At 38.0% G+C, this 17,380-nt stretch overlaps 1 protein-coding gene across 10 annotated transcripts in view; it reads right to left on the bottom strand.

Annotated features, from left to right (window-relative positions):
* Window positions 1–17,380, bottom strand: part of DENND4A (DENN domain containing 4A) — a 51,305-nt gene that overhangs the window by 25,926 nt on the left and 7,999 nt on the right. For 8 of the 10 annotated variants that reach the window (XM_027644110.1, XM_027644109.1, XM_027644117.1 and 5 more), the window contains exons 2-10: window positions 16,686–16,771; window positions 11,168–11,525; window positions 10,315–10,564; window positions 9,251–9,320; window positions 7,569–7,738; window positions 6,635–6,876; window positions 4,645–4,711; window positions 1,336–1,394; window positions 559–703 (exon numbers count right to left, since the gene is read on the bottom strand). In XM_027644110.1, coding sequence (XP_027499911.1) covers window positions 559–703; window positions 1,336–1,394; window positions 4,645–4,711; window positions 6,635–6,876; window positions 7,569–7,738; window positions 9,251–9,320; window positions 10,315–10,564; window positions 11,168–11,475 — 1,311 coding nt within the window. In that variant the 5' untranslated portion in view covers window positions 11,476–11,525; window positions 16,686–16,771. The remainder of the gene's footprint in view (window positions 1–558; window positions 704–1,335; window positions 1,395–4,644; window positions 4,712–6,634; window positions 6,877–7,568; window positions 7,739–9,250; window positions 9,321–10,314; window positions 10,565–11,167; window positions 11,526–16,685; window positions 16,772–17,380) is intronic. The other 2 variants (XM_027644112.1, XM_027644113.1) reach the window with 2 other exon arrangements.

The raw sequence follows: 17,380 nt of genomic DNA, 5'->3' as shown, positions 1-17,380 counted from the left end.
AAAACACAGGTTAAATGTGTGTAATACAGTCTGTGCAAGTATAAACCACGCTAACTTCAAAATTCTTTAACATAGCAGGTAATTCTTTCTGAAGATCCAGATGCAGACTATTAAAGAAAAAATGCACTAATTTCTCAAAAATCCATTAAGAAAAGCTCTTCAGGATAGCAGACTGTGTATGCAGAGATTGCAAAGTGTTGCTTAGTAATGACAGGTAGGAAAACTATGTGCATTTAAAATTCCACAGGAGATAATACAGTGCTAGTTGGGAAAATCAGGAACTCAAATTAAGTGCACTGTGATGACCAAACACAACACTTATTTACAATATTTATATACGAAGAACCAGCAACTCTTTCAAGTTCAACTTTTCCAGTTGCTCTTTCTCTTCTGTCTTTGTAGGATATCTTCAGCAGTATTAAGTTTTTTCTCTCTAGTGATCTTTTATTTTTAAGCAACGTTGAAGGCTAACAGCACTACTACAAATACCAAATTTTATCTAAAACCCATTTTTTTTCCATTTACAGATACAATACATGACTAAAACCCAGCACTTACAGAGACTAATGCCTCTGTGACACTCGTGAGGACAGAAGGTCGCAGGGAGTGGATGAGGATTTTATGTTCTGTCACAGCAAACACAAGCAGAGTCACTGCATTCTCAGGTCCTAAATTCTGAAGTAGTGTAGAAAACTTGCCTCCACTGTTACAGGATATAAACACAATACAAACACACTGGTGAGTTACAAAGCACAATAAAAAAAGAAATGTTCAGTAACAAAATAAGTGTAAATCTGCAAATATTTCCTTTAAAGAAGATTATTTGGTACACTTCACAGTTCAGTGAGGAATGGTCACTTCCCAACAGTAACCATAACTCCCTGAGACTCTTTAACCAGTTGGGACTATTTTCAGGACACATGAATGATGATTTTTCTCTCTGAGAAGCAATTTACAGGGAGACAACATATCTTTCATTAATCATTCTCCTGCACTGAGACATGAAGGTTAAGACAGTCACAGAACTCCTGAATTCCCTTTGCAATCCAAAAGCTGCACTACCTTGGGAGTCCAGGCACCAACTCCTAAAAAGGGCATCTAACAATTTATATTCTGCCTCAAGAACCACTACAGTTATTTGAAAAAACCTCCCAGAGATTGTTAATTAAGAATGTATCCTTGTCAGGTCTAATCTGAACAAACTTCAGAACACCAGCTTCCAAAGGCACGAGACGAAGTGAGTTAATTTACACAAGTGCAACCCAAAATACTAAAGCTCTTCCAAGACATAAATCAGAACACATTTCACAATTTACAGAAGATGCTGCTACTTGCCTCAGTGGGAGGGGTGATGACACAGGTTGGCTAAGGATCAGGTTATCGTGTGGAGATAGCTGGAAAAAGATTTTAAAATATATCATGTTTATTCTGAACTTTGGAAATATTTATTGGAAATCACACAACTATAAGAAAGAACACTTAAAAATTATTTAAATTGAGCTGAACCTTGTACATCCCAGTTGTACAGCACTGTAAGAAGTGTTGTGCAATGACATGTATCAGGATCTTTTAGTAAGAACTGGGCAAAGCACAATCTTCCCTTTTTGGTCCGAACTGAATATATTGCATATTCATAAAGAGGACTTTAAACCAGCTAATGCTGCAGAAAATTGAATACATTAACTGCTGAAAAATGAAGCCCTCTGTATTTTAAGGGCAGTGAGGACCCACAGTTCATACACAGCTTTCAGGGGCCGGGGGGGATTCATTCTGGATTTAGGAGAAAAGAGGTGGATAAAAATTCATGAAGGGGAGAGATGGCAGGTCATAATGTAAAGCCATATTTTCTTCAGAAGGAATGAGAATTAGGCTCTTGACTGGTAGAGACTGCTCAGCTCTGACAGAATCTTTAAAATTTGCATTAGCTGAAGATCCAAGACAAAGATCCTATGAATTCATATTTCTTTCTTACAGTGACATGACATCAAGCAAAACCATATATTCATACATATATTCAGCATGCCTGGAAAGACTCATCAGTACAACACCACCAACACACAGTCAGTTTATCAAAGCTCAGCTGATGTTTTCAGCCATAGGAAATCCCAGGTAACAGACACCAGCTGGCTTAATCCTCCCCGTATATTTTACTGTATAAAAGCAGTAGTAACTCAGTAAGTTGTAACTTGTACAACTAAACTGCAAGTTCTGACAATTTTTAGTAACGTTTCACTTTTGTTTCACCCCAGACCCACTGCAGGTGACCAGATGACAGAAGCCAGAAGGTAAAGACTGATGACCTAGAAGCTCTCAGTCACCCAGGGCTGTGCCTGGAGACTCAGAAAACATTAATTGGAATTAAGGAGGCCCTGCAATGCTGCTTCCCTGCATGTTTCACATAGCAGAGCTGACAAAGGCTGCTGCTACATCCCATTCCCTGACAAATGAGGATGGCCACACCACTCCACATGCTGGATTTGTCTTCCAGTGAGTCACCTTGTGACCACCAGCACCATTAGCCTGTTCAGTGGAAGAATTCAAAGGACTCATTTTTCAGCCTGAGGCAACCCTCATAAACTACTCCCAGAAAAGAAGCATCAGCCTGATGTCCTCTGACTTCAGTGTTTCAGCAAAGGCAGATAAACACAATTAAATCTCTATTTGAAGAGCACGTTTCCCTCAGGCAGAAGGGGCACTTATTGCCCCCGTTCTCCAGAGGGAGAAACATTACTCTGTGTGCTCTTCAAGTTTGCGAGTTGTGAGAGTGTCATTAGCACAGGAACATCTGTGCAATAAGGGGATGTAGGACATGAAGAGCAGAGTCCAGCAGATTTCAGGTCAGAAGGAGCCTATCAACAGTGGCAGCTGCAAAATGGGAACATTCCGGAGTGTTTTCCTAATGGCTGTAATTTCTTTGAAACTTAAAAAGTCAGAGACACGCCAAGCTCTCTCTCACTTGTAACAGATGCTAAGCAGGATCTAAGAATGGGTTACACATCCAGACTGGCACACACAGTTACTAAAATATACCATGTCTCATTTTCAGAAAGCACATTATAGGAACCTGCAAGACATTCTACAGATATTGCAGAATTGTTTAGCAAAACACTACCATGCTTTAGTTAACAAGTTTGAGAGAGAAATTACATTTCTTCCATGAAATGGGATCCTAAAAGCTTGCAGTTTTCAATAACACAGGCATTTCCCACACCATTTTTTGGGGAAAAAATCTTAGGCATGATCTGGTTTTTTTATTCAGTGCAGTTTCAAACACAACTCAAGTCCCTGGAAGCAGCTGGAAGGGAGTATTTATTAACAGACCTCAACCACCACTGCCTACTGTAAAAGTAGTGTTTTCTATGTCTGTACTATCAGCTACTACAGTTGTACTAATCTGATGCACAAAACATATTGAAAATAAGGTCTAACAGACATCATTTCACATCACTTCTATCCAGGTCTGGGATATACACCCATGTATACTCTGACAGAGTTTCCTAAAACTTCAGGCTGAAAAAAATTAAATGCTTTTCTCTAAACTCAATTTTACTCTCTGTAAATACGTGTTTAGTGTTTCCTGGCAACAAAACAAGACGTAAAACTCCTGGGTTTTGAATTGAACTTTAAAATCATAAAAAAAGGGACAGAAGTGTCAGACAGTTTCAGTGTGACTGTTTTCCAGCCCCTTTTCAGTAAGAGTAAGAAATATCACTTCTTTAGAATAACCAAGTAAGTGAGGAGGATCTTCAATATTCAGTATTCACTACACACTATAAAGACATAACCCAAGATTGTGTTTGCTCTGAAAGGCTTCACTACCACATGGGCTACACAGCTAAGACTGAAAACTGCACAGGGCTCTCCATATTTTATGTTACACAAGAAATAACAGAGAATAACAATTTTGTAACGACTTAATCAAAACCACAGGATTGGTAGAACACTACAACTAGAACAGATATCTCTGCAATAAAATTTTAAGATTCTGCCTCCTAGGAGGAAATAAAAAGAAGATTTAATAACACTTCAGAAGCCTTTGAGATCAGGATTTCCTCTCTGCTGCCAACTGTGATACAGCTGAAATTTCAAATAACAGGTAACAATTGTTGTAATTATTTCATTCCCAGCCCTGCAGGTAGGACAGAATAAGGGTCATTTTTGATAAAGTGCCCCTTGTTAATGTGTGTGGCTCTTGCAGGCCTCACTAAGACCACTATGGAGGGGACAGGATGAAGCCCTTTGGGAAGAGGGGTAATCATGAATATACGCTTCACATCTGCGTTTAATTTTATTTATTTACTTTACACTCAGCCCTCATACAGTAGCAAGAAGAAAACAGTTCAAAAGCTATTGCAAAGTCAAACCAGATGCTGACTTTGAATAGTTTCTCATTAATTTCCATATACTCTGAAAAAATTTAAGCTCTAAGCTCACTGAACACTTTCTTGTAATAATTCACTAAAGCCTGAAACTGGAAACAAAATTTTTACAGATTTCTCACTGTTAAGTGTATGAATTTAGGGAAAAGAAAAACCCAGAACAAAAGAAATTTGGAAATGAAAATTACATTTTCCATTCACTAACCTGTTCAACAGCTGTTTTATCTTCACTTAAGATACAGTTATTAAAGAAAATTACACTTACCTGAACTAGAATTCTTGGCCTCTGAGGGGATGGAAAAGGAACTTTATGCATGAAATGGGAAATGTGTCTAGAGTAAAAGAAAAAAATACTGATTTAGTAGAAATTAATCTTAAACTGCTTTACCACAAGACAAAATTTTTTCCAGTAAGAGAGATCATTATATAAAAAAATGGAACATACTCATTCAGAAAACAGAGAACAAAAAAACCCACCACCTAAACCCTAACAGGATATTCTGACCTTCAAAACCCATTTTTCTCCTGGTTACAACCAAACTGAGAGGCCAGATTATCTTTCAGAATACCAACTTGGTTTCTGAGACTGAAAAATTCAAAGAAATTTTTTTTTAAATGTGTAAAGTAGAAATATTGATGGTTGAGTATCACAGCACAATTTTATAATCCTGCTTCAGAGAGAGTTTGAAATAGCACCATCCCTCAGAGACCAGTACTGGTTATTTGCAAAAAATATTCACAGTTGAATATCAAGGAGAGTCATTTATCTCATCCATTTTCTTCACTTCTAAACAGAAAGTGTTATATAAAACTGCTGATGAAAAAAATAAAGTTTTTCCATACATACAAATACAGAAAAATGTTTTAAGAATTTGACCACGTTCTCAGTTTTATGAATTGATTAAACTTGCATAAGTTCTAAAGGTATAGTTCTACATAACAGATACTTTCACATTAAAAGAACAACATGCAATCAGTAAAAAACTCAGGAGGAGAAAGAGCTATTCCATCCTAAACTAAATGCTACAGCACATCCTTTATGGGATTTCTGCAACTCTTACCACTATGACAGAGACAACCATCCAAATTTTGAAGAAATTCAGACAAACCCACAAATAAACATTGATTTGGGACTTTTTTCTCCACTACCAGTGTATGAAGGTGGTGGTCAAAATATGGAATATTGATCACATAAGGGAAGGGTTTGTTGCTTGTGTTCAAATACATGCATGGCACAGACACCCATCTCATTAAAACAGCCAGAGAAACCAGGTTAGATAATATATTAGAATCATATTTGAATTATCCACGGTAAATTGACCAGTCAGTTAACAAATCAAAGAAATCAGAATACACAAATAAATCCACAGAAATCAAAATTAAACATGTTTTATATTTACTTCTCATGTTATTCATTCACAAAACTCAGAATCCCAAAAACCTCAGCTTAGAAAAAAAAAAACAAACCCCAAACCAAAAAAAAAATAATCAAAAACCTTGATCTTCATCATTGGAAGTTTACACTCCTAGAATTTTAAAACAAGTACAGTGATGTGAAGTGGAATAATGAAGGGGATAAACAACCACAAGAAATACTTAATCCTCATAGAAGTTAATACTGAAGTTTAAGCAGAAAAAAAAAGACTGCCATGCAATAAAACAGGAAAGCAAATGGTGTATTTGAAATCTGATGCATTAAAATGCTACTTTAGCCTAGAAATGTTAAATGGTGTTACATATCAATTACAGGTATCGACCACTTCTGGGGTGTGAGGACTTCCACTGCATTTTAAAATCTGAAATCCTTTGTGTGAGAAGGAAATTAGTTTTATTTATCACTAACAGAAGAGAATTACTAGTGCAAAATATTCCATCTGCTTTATCATCTTTCATTACACTACAAATAGGCATTTGAAAAAATGCAAACCTACGCATTTAAGTCTCCTGACTTGATGTGTGCAAGATTAAGAAAGGATTTATAATCTTGCTCCTCACTATGGCTAAAGGGTGTAAAGCTAATTAAAACAGCTTTCAGAGACCTTTGCAGGCACTTAAATCACAAATAAAAACCTAGACTTTTTCAGGAAGTAGGTAAAGATACATTTAATCACAGGACAAAAGTGTTTCACTTCGTGTAACCATTATATTGATGACTAAGGTAAAGAAGTATTACAGGAAATTTAGATTCATTAAAAAAAAAAAAAAAGAGCTCTCATCAACTGCAAACACCATTATGAATGTTGGAAATGACTTACTTTTCAATGGGAAGGACATGTGGCCCAGAAATGGAGTAACGATACAGAAAGGTGAGGAACTTCTTGAAAGCATCAAAGAAAGGCCAGTGGGAGAGCAGACAGATGCATTTGTTTGTCTGAACTGTTCTGCACGTGTCTGACTTGCCCTCAGCAGCAGCTGCCAAGCCCAGCTGAGATCTTTGTTTCTCTGTGAGGTTCTCTTCAGGATACAGCTCATAAAACTGAATAGCAGCACCATACACCTGCAAAAAAACATCGTGGGGTTGAAGTCAGTAATTCGGCCTCGATCCTCAAAGCAACCCCACAAACCCCAAACACACAAGGAAAATCAAGTCCCTGTTACTGCCTGAAAAGTTGAATTAATGCATCATCTTTTGAAGCAATTTATCCCAGAACATTCTTATGGCTGTGAAAATCCAGACTGCCTATTAATTATTTAAAACACTTAAAAGTCATATGAGAAAGAGTAATTTATAAAACTGTTTTAAGGGAGAGAAAAATAATGATTATGGAGAGTACAACTACAGTCAAATGCTCCTACAATTGCCTTTAGAGCTACTTTAGAAATCCTTTATATGCAACTCAAAGCAGTATTCCCTGACATCCAATTTACTTTTTAGAACAAGTATGTACATGCAAGGTCGTTTCCCTGCTTGCAATAAAAATAGAATACTTGTATGTATATGCAGTCAAATTTTACAGCTCTCTAGTTTCACAGGCTAACAGGACTGGAAAGCAAAGGAACACAGGTTTATGATCAACAGTCCAGCTCTGAAATAAATGCAAGTCACTCTTTACAGCAGCCTTTGAATTAAGCCCAAATGAACAGGTTCAAGTTTGCCTCTGAAAACGTTCATTATCATAATCCTGAACAGATAAACAACCACATTTTTTTAATTGAATTATTAACTTATTTTTTAAGCTTTCAAAGTACCTTTTCTGCAGAAGCTCCAGTTAGCACAAAGGTAGAAAAAACTGGGAGAGGGTATTTACTGTTTGATGGCCAACATTCAATGGTTGCACCCATAGGCAGACAAAAAAGAGGCACAGATTCTGGTAATGGGAATGATTCATAATCTTCTTCAGGATATCTGCATATTAAACCTAGAAAGGGAAGGTTTAAAGAGGCAGTTATGGAAGGAACAGCAGGAGGAGATTTGTAATAGCTCATTCCACAAAATATGCCTAGAAAATTCATATATGAGCCTACACTAACTTCAGAAGATCAGTAAAGTTGTAAATTAGGGAAGAGCTGGAAGGTGAGATGCTGCCACAGCCTAAGGAGAAATCACCTGACTAAAGCCTTGGACTGAAATCCTACTTTCCATTCTAGGAACTATTAATAAGTACTTCATCTTTTTCTGTTTGCAGGCTTTGTGCATCTCAGCTGTTATATTGTAATAGTTCACATTCATCATCAGTATGAGCAAAGATTTAAAATCCAGTTTAAAAAACGGTACCATGAATAATTGAGAAATAAGACTGAGGTTTTCAATTAAGCCAACAGAATTTCCCTGAGAAATATATATATATATATGTTAAATATTAGATTTTTTTTTTTTTTTAATATCAATAGAATCAATTAATTATACTGATCTACCTCAGCTAAGGATTCAGTTACTGTGCTGTGAGACCAGGGTGTTTAGATTTCATTTTAAACCCAGCTGTAAAACATGCAGCTCTGAAGCAGAGGCTTTTAGCACTCAGGTCTTCAGTTACATCAGATGGCTGGAGCAACCCATCCTGTCTGATGGCCAGCCCAGGGGACTGCAAACTGAGAAGGGATAACTGCAGGAAAGGATTTGGGACTTCTCTGCATTAGAAAACAGCATCACTGCACACTTTTCTAATATTAAGTGAAATGTTAATAAGCAATAAAAACTGGTAATCAAGAAGGGCAGTGGAGTTTCCCCCCCACCCAGAACCAAAATTTTGTGCAAGCTACCACAAGATGTGGGGCCTTTTAACATTTTTATTTATTTATAAATTTACTGCCCACCTTTTAGTATAACCTAAGCTCCTGTTGTTTACAGAGAGCAGCATCTCAAAGGGATATAAGTGAATTAAAGCTTAAGTCTGAATCATGCTCATGACTTGCATGCCAAACAAAATCAGGGTTTAAAAAAACCCAAAAGTGAAAACCCAACACGTTTCATCAGAGTCACAGCAAATCCAATTCTGTCTTATAAATAAAACAACAAAATAAACATGATACACAGTCCAAAAATACTTAAAGAGCTCAGTGCCACTGATACTCAGGGCAGTGTGGAAGTCTACAGGATTCTTCAAAATATTTCTTTAAGAAAGTGATCATGCAAATGCATCAAATAATTTTTGTGGTATTTTCTTCTGTGTGTATATATATATATACATACACACACACATCCTTAAAAGACAGTTACCACCAAAAGAAAATTCTAAAACAAAACAGTCATGTTACATAGTTCTAAGGCTTATTTTAGGATATTGTTTTAAAATAATTCCTTAGGGAAAGATTCCCTTTTGATAATGGCAAGACAGTGTCCAATAATTCTTCAGTACAAAATGTATCACATTACAAATGAGCCTGTACATCCTGAATTGAAGATAAGGAAAAGCTAAATAGTAGTTACATACCAGCTTTATATGATATGGTGTTGGTTTTTGCCACAGACTTTTTATAACATAAATATACTGCTGAGCCCCACTGTAAAGTAAAAAAAAAAAGTATTGGATTAAGTGATGAAATATGACAAAAGGACATAATAGAACATAGTGGAGGAAAACCTCACACTGTTAATAATTTTAAGTTCTCAAATTCTGGATGTGAAAATAAAGAACATGGAAAGCCATGGGACAGAAAAGACCAGCAGCCTCAGAGGGAACACAGATGTAACAATTTCCACAAGACAGAACTTCCATAACCCAGACAATACACAGGGACTGGTAGAACTGAGAAACCCATTTGTTAATGCCTACAGGTATTTATTGAAAAACAAGCACAAATCAACTCCCAGGATCTTTTTAACATGATCCTACTTGCATATGCAGTCAGCTTCCTCATCAGCACACTGACTTCTGAGGACCCTAAAAGTGCCAGGAAATAGAGCTGTAAATTAGACCAGGAGACACTTAAATACTGGGTTCTGCAAATCCAAGTGCTGTGACACCTGTGTATTAATTTAGCAGGTCAGGAACCATGTGAAGGGTTTAAAAAGGTTTGCAGTCAACAGCTTCCAACATCACCTCACATGCAACTTTCTTCAAATAAGAAGTTGGTGAAACGACTGAGGAGATTAACATTTATAAAATAGCATTGTAGGTGATGGGAGAGTTTTAGAACAAAACAGAAACTGGTTGTTAGATACAGAATTTCCACGACACCAGTAAAATCAGTGTCAGAAACAGCCACATCTGTAAAACCTCTGGTGACACAACAGGTTCTGAAGGACCAATCCAAAGCTGCTGAAGTCAGCATTTCCAAGTCAGCACTAAAAACATTTGCCCCAAGGCTTCCAAAAATACTTTGTTCCAAGCAGTAACGAAGGAATGTAATCCTCCAACTCTTCCAGTATTTTGCTTTATCTTTGGAGAGCACTTCTCAAAATTTTTCACCAGGTACTCCACGAGCTGCCACAAACACTCCTCAAACGTTACATCGCTGAGTACCAAGCGCCCGAAACGCAGATTTTGAACCTTACCATACTGTTATTAAGGTTCTTGTCAACCTTGCAGAAGGTGTGTGGAGGGGTCTCTCCCTTGCTGGGGATGATGATGCAGATGTCTGTGACAGCCAGCGCGTTCTGGGTCATGTTCTCGGCGGCCCTGCGGTAGGTGATGAACACGCGCTGGGATGAGGCACTGCCACTGATGTTGGCAGGGCGACCATAGGGAGTGGTCTGGATTATTTCACAGCCTTGCTTCACTCTCTCTTTCCCATCATATAAAACCCTAGTTAAAATGGGATGGGGAAAAAGTCAGAAGGCACATTTTTAAAGCACTTCGAATACCAACACTACACTGAGAACTGTAACCAGGTAATACTAATTTAATAGCAGCTCTCACATTCTCTCTGAGCATTTTTACAGATGACATTATATCAAAATGCATTCTAACAAAAAATCTTCATGACAAAACCATACTAGTTTTCCTCACATATAGTTGCTTTTAAGCATTTTGTTTACTGCAAAACAGTGTTATTTTCAGGTCTACTAAAGATTCATTCCCTGATGTGAAGAATGTCATACAACTCCCCTCTCTTCACTCTGTATTAAATAGGTTAAGCATCTTATCCCAATCTAAGTATATACATTGAAAATTGTAAATGGCTTTGAAAACTCCAAAATATGAAGGGTCACAGTTGTCATTAAAATCCACTCAGCACTCCTTTTCCCTACCATACCAGGTTACAGTGTGCTCAAGACAACAAATATCTTCCTGTTTAGAGCTTTGCCTTGTATTTAAAAAGTCTGGCACTTCAAGAAACCTGCCCTATCTGCTCATTAGTCGAATAAAGCTGTGAAAAGCACCCACTGGAGCAGAAAAACCACTCACCCCAAATCAGTGAGTGGGGGCTTGTCCCTTCCCCGGCGATAACAAAGGTATATCTGCGGTCCTACAAGGCTGCCGTTGTTGAGATCCGCAGACAGGCCTGAGGGAGTGACATCTATGCACTTATATCCCTGGGGAACTTCCTCCCCCAGGGATTTATTAAGCACTGTCACATCTGTGATGGGTTCTTTTGGCTTGGCTATTTTATGGCAGGCGTCGTTGAAGTGGATTTCCTCCTCCAGTGGTTTGGAGATGTCTGTTAATCCTGCGACGACAAAGTAGTCGGCAACACGGGCCCCTTTGTCTTCCATCTTCCATCACAAGATGTTGTAACTGCTGAGAAAGAAAGGGATGCCAGTGTCTGTGAAGGCAATTGGAAGATATCAGAAGTAATAAAGTGATGTTTATTTTTAAAAACACACAACAGAAGAATACAAAAGGAATAGATTCAGCGTCAGATCACGTAGCGCTTTTCATTTGTAATCACACCCTTTCCAATTTGGGGTTCTGAGCCACAGTCTTGTGAGTTAATTGTTAAATCTTGGAATGGAAAACCAGAGCAGATTCTCTGTGTTAACTTACACAATGGAGTAGCTGAACAACAGGAACAGTAGCAGCAAAATTCTGTGCAAAGTTTTGCAAACAGGTCACTACTGGGCCAAAAGCAGTTCTTGTGTATTCTGCCTACAGTCTGTTACTCAGCTCACCATGACAGTGGATCTTCTGAGGCTTCATCTGCAATTAATTTCCTTCCTGAATATTAAACATATATGTAAAGGCTGTCTTGATTATTCTAAAGATATAATATTTGCAGCTGTCTCGCTCTGTAAGATTTTACATCAGATATCAAGGCCAGATCTTCACAGAGTACTTTTTCAGGCTATAAGTTGATACCATTTTATTTTACAGTGTTTTGAGACTCAGATCCTTGACAGGCAACTCATCCACAGGACATACCAGCTTTTATACGAAACATTTAAACTGAGTCCACTTCAATAGAGCACAGACCACTGTGAAACAAAAACATTCAAGACCACATGAAGTTTTTCGGAATGAGAAGGAATAGAGTCCTGCTGTTCCAGCCAAACTGTGTTGGGAAATCATATTCTTTGTTCCTGGAATGCACTGATAAAAGAATTCTTTACATATGAACTCTTCCTGTATAGTATTTTCTCAGTGCTTGCTGCCAATGTTGTAAATTAACTTCAGCTCGGGGTACACATCTGTGGTGGGATGAGAAGACAAACAATGCAGGGCACTACACGTCAGGAGATTCAGTTTTCTCTTTGTCAGAAGCTCCTGAATGCCTTTGCAAGTCACTTAAAATTCACGTTTTACTTATTTTACAGCTTGATTTTGCAAATAAAGAAAATGCTGTTTCATGGAGTATCCACGAATGAGCTAAAAATGTTTATCCAAGTCACTCATATGTGCTGGAATCTTGCTAAAGTAGCTTCAGGAAGTTTACTGTCGAGTTCCAGACTTTTTAAACCAGACAAGCTATTTAAGACTCCCTTTTGTTAAATTAATTTTGTTTGGGTGCAAAATTTTGTTGCAAGAGAAACTGTTACCACGCAGGAGTTTCAAGAGCTTGCTGACATTCAGAAACTGCACAAACAGAATTTAAAACAGTTTGAGTGGTTGGTACAAGACTTCAGTTTTCATGGAACCTTTACTCCCTTTGCTTTATCTCTCTTTATTTTTTGGTCTAGGTAGTTGAGTACTAAGCTTTATCAAACTTCATGCCATTGTGATTCTTGGATTTTACCAACAACTTTCTGTTACAACAAAATAAATTTGGACATCTCTCACTGGTAATGAGGAAAGCTATGTCATAAATTGATATTGAGCATGTGATCAAATTGTTTCAAGCTGGTCTCAGATTTCCAGCCCCACTTCCTGCTCAAGGAGGAAGAATGTCAGGCTGTGCCTGATCACCCCTGCCAACCTCATCCACCACTGCAAGGGGGGCAATTCCAGCTTCTTTCCTGCTCTTATTCTGTAGTTGGTTGTGTTCTGTTGGGCTGACTCACTCAACAAGTTTCTGAAGTTGCAAGGAAATGAGTAAAAGTTTTTATCTAAAAGGTTATTTACGTCATTCAAGAAAATGCCAAGAAAATATCCCCCAAATTATCTAACCTTTATTTCTTTCTATATGGTTAATAGGCAATATGGGACACTTCAGAACACGATTCCTGGGAAACAATCATCAATGTACAGCAGAGTAAGCATTTGAAAATAACTGCTCAGCTTGTGTTTGGAGAGAACAGAGAATGCAGTCACAAAACTAAGTTTAATTTAATCTAAATTCAGTTATTTCAGAAACATCTGGAATATGTTCCTCAGCATATATGAAAGTAATAACTACAAATTCAAACTCCTCCTTGAGTGATATATCCAAAGACACACAAATTCAGCCTCTGCATATGGTGCCTATTATCTCACTGTCCATCTGGCTTCAGGGAATCCACACAGGCTGGGAACAAATGCATGGAGAGAGGAAAGATACTTCACAAAGCGTCTTTAAACTGACACAAGACCAAACATTGACATCTCTTAGCTAACAGGACTGAAGTTCTAACTACTTTGAAACATTAACAATTCTCTGTAAAACGTAACCAGGGTATAACATATTTTAGCTACCATAATATTAAGTTTTGTTCCTTTTCCCACCAGCATCATTTCACAGACCTACACTGACTTCTGGAGTGATTCACAATGCCTTTTAAGCTGAAATGAAACCAATATTTTAGTAATCAAAAATTCTACAAATGATGGCTGTTAAAATTGCAAGCAAGCCTTTTAACTCCAAAGTATTAGCAGCCCTATTCCAGTTTAATCAGCCAACACAGCATCACAAATAAACACAAAGACATATATATTATACTGAAGAATCACACTTATCTCACTATTCATTATTTCATACTAAGTTTATACCAAAAGTCTGAAATTCAAACATTCATTTATTCCCAAAAGCACTTTCAAGAAAAACTGGGACAAGCTCTGCTCATTTAGAGCCAGTTAAAATTAGAATCCCCTACATACAAACACCTGCTATCACACAAATTTGCTTCCTAAGGTTATAGCACATAATAGACAAGTCAGCAAGACTTTCATAATTTAATGCAGATTTTACAGAAGGGAGGGGGGGAAAAAAGGCCTGGCTGATGATGCATCATCCCTAAAAATCTGCCCCATCCCTGGAAGTGTCCAAGGCCAGGCTGGACGGGGCTTGGAGCCACCTGGATGAGTGGAAGGTGCCCCTGCCCATGGAAGGGGGTTGAAACTGGATGAGGTTTAAGGTTCCTTCCAACCCAAACCATTCTGGGATTCTATCAAGATTTTATCATCTTTGTCTTTTGATACAAAGGCTTGCAGCTAAAAACAGGATAAAATGCAGAAGATACACTGTAGGGGTATTTTATTTAAGCTGACTTAGACTTTACTAGAGCTGCCCTGATACTGAAGTTTTCAACATCTGGTTAGTGGGAAAGCAGATTTATGCCAACTTCATGTTAGCAGATCCCAGAAAGAAGGTATATAACTGTGAGTTAACTCAGTGACAAACAATCATTCTGTGAAAAGCATTTCACATAAACTGATGAATCTGAATAATTTCTGGAGGAACTTTCACCATGAAGGTATTTCAAAGCATGTTATACCCATCTCACAGTACAGCGAGTCAGCTTTGAAAAAAAACCCCAAAACAACCAAGCATAAAAACAGGCAAGAAAAAGCAAACAGAAAAAGTCACAGTGCACAACAGCATTGCTTGAAGCAGCTGGTTCCAGATGAAATTCAACATTTACACTTAGTGCCACACTGAGAAGCTTCTACTGCTTCTCTACACTTCAGTAACCTGAGGATGAAAGGCTGCACTTTGAAGACAATGCCATGAGATCACAACCTCTTACAAAAGTCCCTGGAAACAAGTGCAATCCACGGTCTTTGAGCCATCTCATGATAATAATTTTTAATGGACTGCATATAATTAATACCACTATAAACTGAACATCAGAAGCATCAGTAAGAATCCAAAACTTGCAAGTAGCACAGTCACTTGTAAAAACATTATTAAACACACACACAGACTTTGCAGATCATGACTATATAAATGTGGGAGAAGAGGGCTTTTTGCCATTTCTAAAAATATGAGAACAGAGGAAACAATCAGATAATCCTCCCACACAACCACAAACTATTAACTTGATTACTCTGCTGAAAGACAAAGAGTAAACTGAGTTTCGTTGTTTATTCAAGTTAATTTTCTAATATCATTACATTTTTTCACAAACATTTAGGGAATACTAATTAAGAACCCTTGCTGTCTGTCACTAGTGTTGTAATTCAACCAGTGTCCAAGCTTTTTGAACAGATCACATTTCTCATTCAAATGCTCTAAGAGGAAAGCACACATCAGCTTTTCCCCACCACATGACCTGGTGTGGATGTGCAGCAGGAACAGGAGGGATGTTTCACGAAGTAGAATTTACTGCAGTTGCACTGCACTATTTGCAAGGAAAAATATACTGATTTAATTTCTACAACCTGCTCCTACCCACAGAATTTTGTAGAGGTAACTTGTAAGTGGCTGCAGACCAGAAGAACCGCTCCAGCCATTCCAGCTTCTTCCAAGAGCCACTTTCCCAGACAGCAGCAAGGACCATCTGACTCCATTAGAAGAGTTTTGCCAGTCCACCTCTGGCAGACAAATACAACTGCTTTGTAATCTTTTAATCTTCCTTGCCTTCATCCTCATTCCTTCCTGCATTTTTCCTTGAGACTATTAAATGGTTTATTAATTTGAGTTCCTTATTATATATCCATTTGCTGTTTAAAGCAGGTGACACTTTACTTTGTTAGCTTGACTCCAAAGACATGTTCCATTTGCAAACAAGGAATGAATGTTTCCTAGAGCAGGTTGGAAACCAGCGCAGGGCTCTGCAACACATCTTTTTAATTAAGCTTTGAACTGTTTTAAAACATGGTGATTTTTTTTTTTTAAAGTATTCATCGCATAATCATATTCCAAGAACTTCCTTCCTTTGGAGGCACATGATAAGTAGATAAAGAGACACAAATTGGTGGCCAATTATTAAAAATTGTCAGTAAGTTCTAAGAGTCCCCAGTAACTCAACTCATCCCATGGGTACTGCTGCATTACCCAGTTGAAGGATGCTGACAGGGACATGGCAGCTGGTCATGCAAGAGCAAAGTGGAGTTAACTGGACCAGGCAGTCCTGCTGTGGCTGCTCAGGACCATTTCTCAGCCATGACACAGCACAAATCACATGAGAGCTCAACAGCCTCAAGAACATGTGAATAACTGCAGTTACACAAGGAAAGAGCTTCGTGTTTCCAAAGCTGCCTGGTAAAAGTTATCAGACAAGCCTTTTTTCCCCAGTATTTCCTTCACAGCAAGCAAACAATCCTGGGAACAAAGCAGAAGCACCTCTAGTACCACAGGAATTCCCAAGTCAGAATACAAGCCTTTTGACAGCTCTAGCAGTGTGTTCCCTACCTTTTCATCAGGGCATTGCTTCTACACTTTGCCTCTCTTGCTGTCAGCCAGGTTTTAACATAGACTTCTTGTTAAAGTTTCATTCCCTATAGAAACAGTAAAAACAAGAATTAAACAATGCACACATTTGTTCAAACTTAAATTTCTGCACACTCCACTGCTGCAGTCACATGAAATGAACTCTGCAAATTGTTGTAGGACCCACTAGCTAAGATAAGGTTACGTGTCACTTGACTATTAAAAAAGTATGAAATCAGACTTTAAACTTAAGAAACAAAATATCAGTGCAGCACAAAACTTGATATCTTAAGAACACAAACAACATTTGATGCTTTAAACCAAAATAAATCAAAGCACAGTTGAGCCAGCCCCTTCAAATGATCTCAACTCTCCCATTATTTTCTGACAATCGATACCTTCATGTCCATTCCCAGGACTCTGCCAGCCACCAAAGTGCTCTTTCAGCCCAATAACCTTCCAAAGTCTACTTCAAATCATTTTTCTTTGCAAGATTCTGATATTTAAGCAGATCCTTCTTACTCCACAATCAGCAATACATACATACTCTTCCATCCAGCCACCTTATTCCAACTCTGCTTCCAGTGGGTCTCCTTGCTCTTTACTGTCACAGTCACCATTTTTCTTCAGCACTGGTAAACACCAGCAGGGACACTTTCAAACACTTTGTGACCACA

The sequence above is a fragment of the Corapipo altera genome, unplaced genomic scaffold, assembly GCF_003945725.1.
Source record: "Corapipo altera isolate COAL_440 unplaced genomic scaffold, ASM394572v1 50, whole genome shotgun sequence".
Lineage (NCBI taxonomy): Eukaryota > Metazoa > Chordata > Aves > Passeriformes > Pipridae > Corapipo > Corapipo altera.
This window is presented reverse-complemented; position numbering and strand designations above follow the sequence as displayed.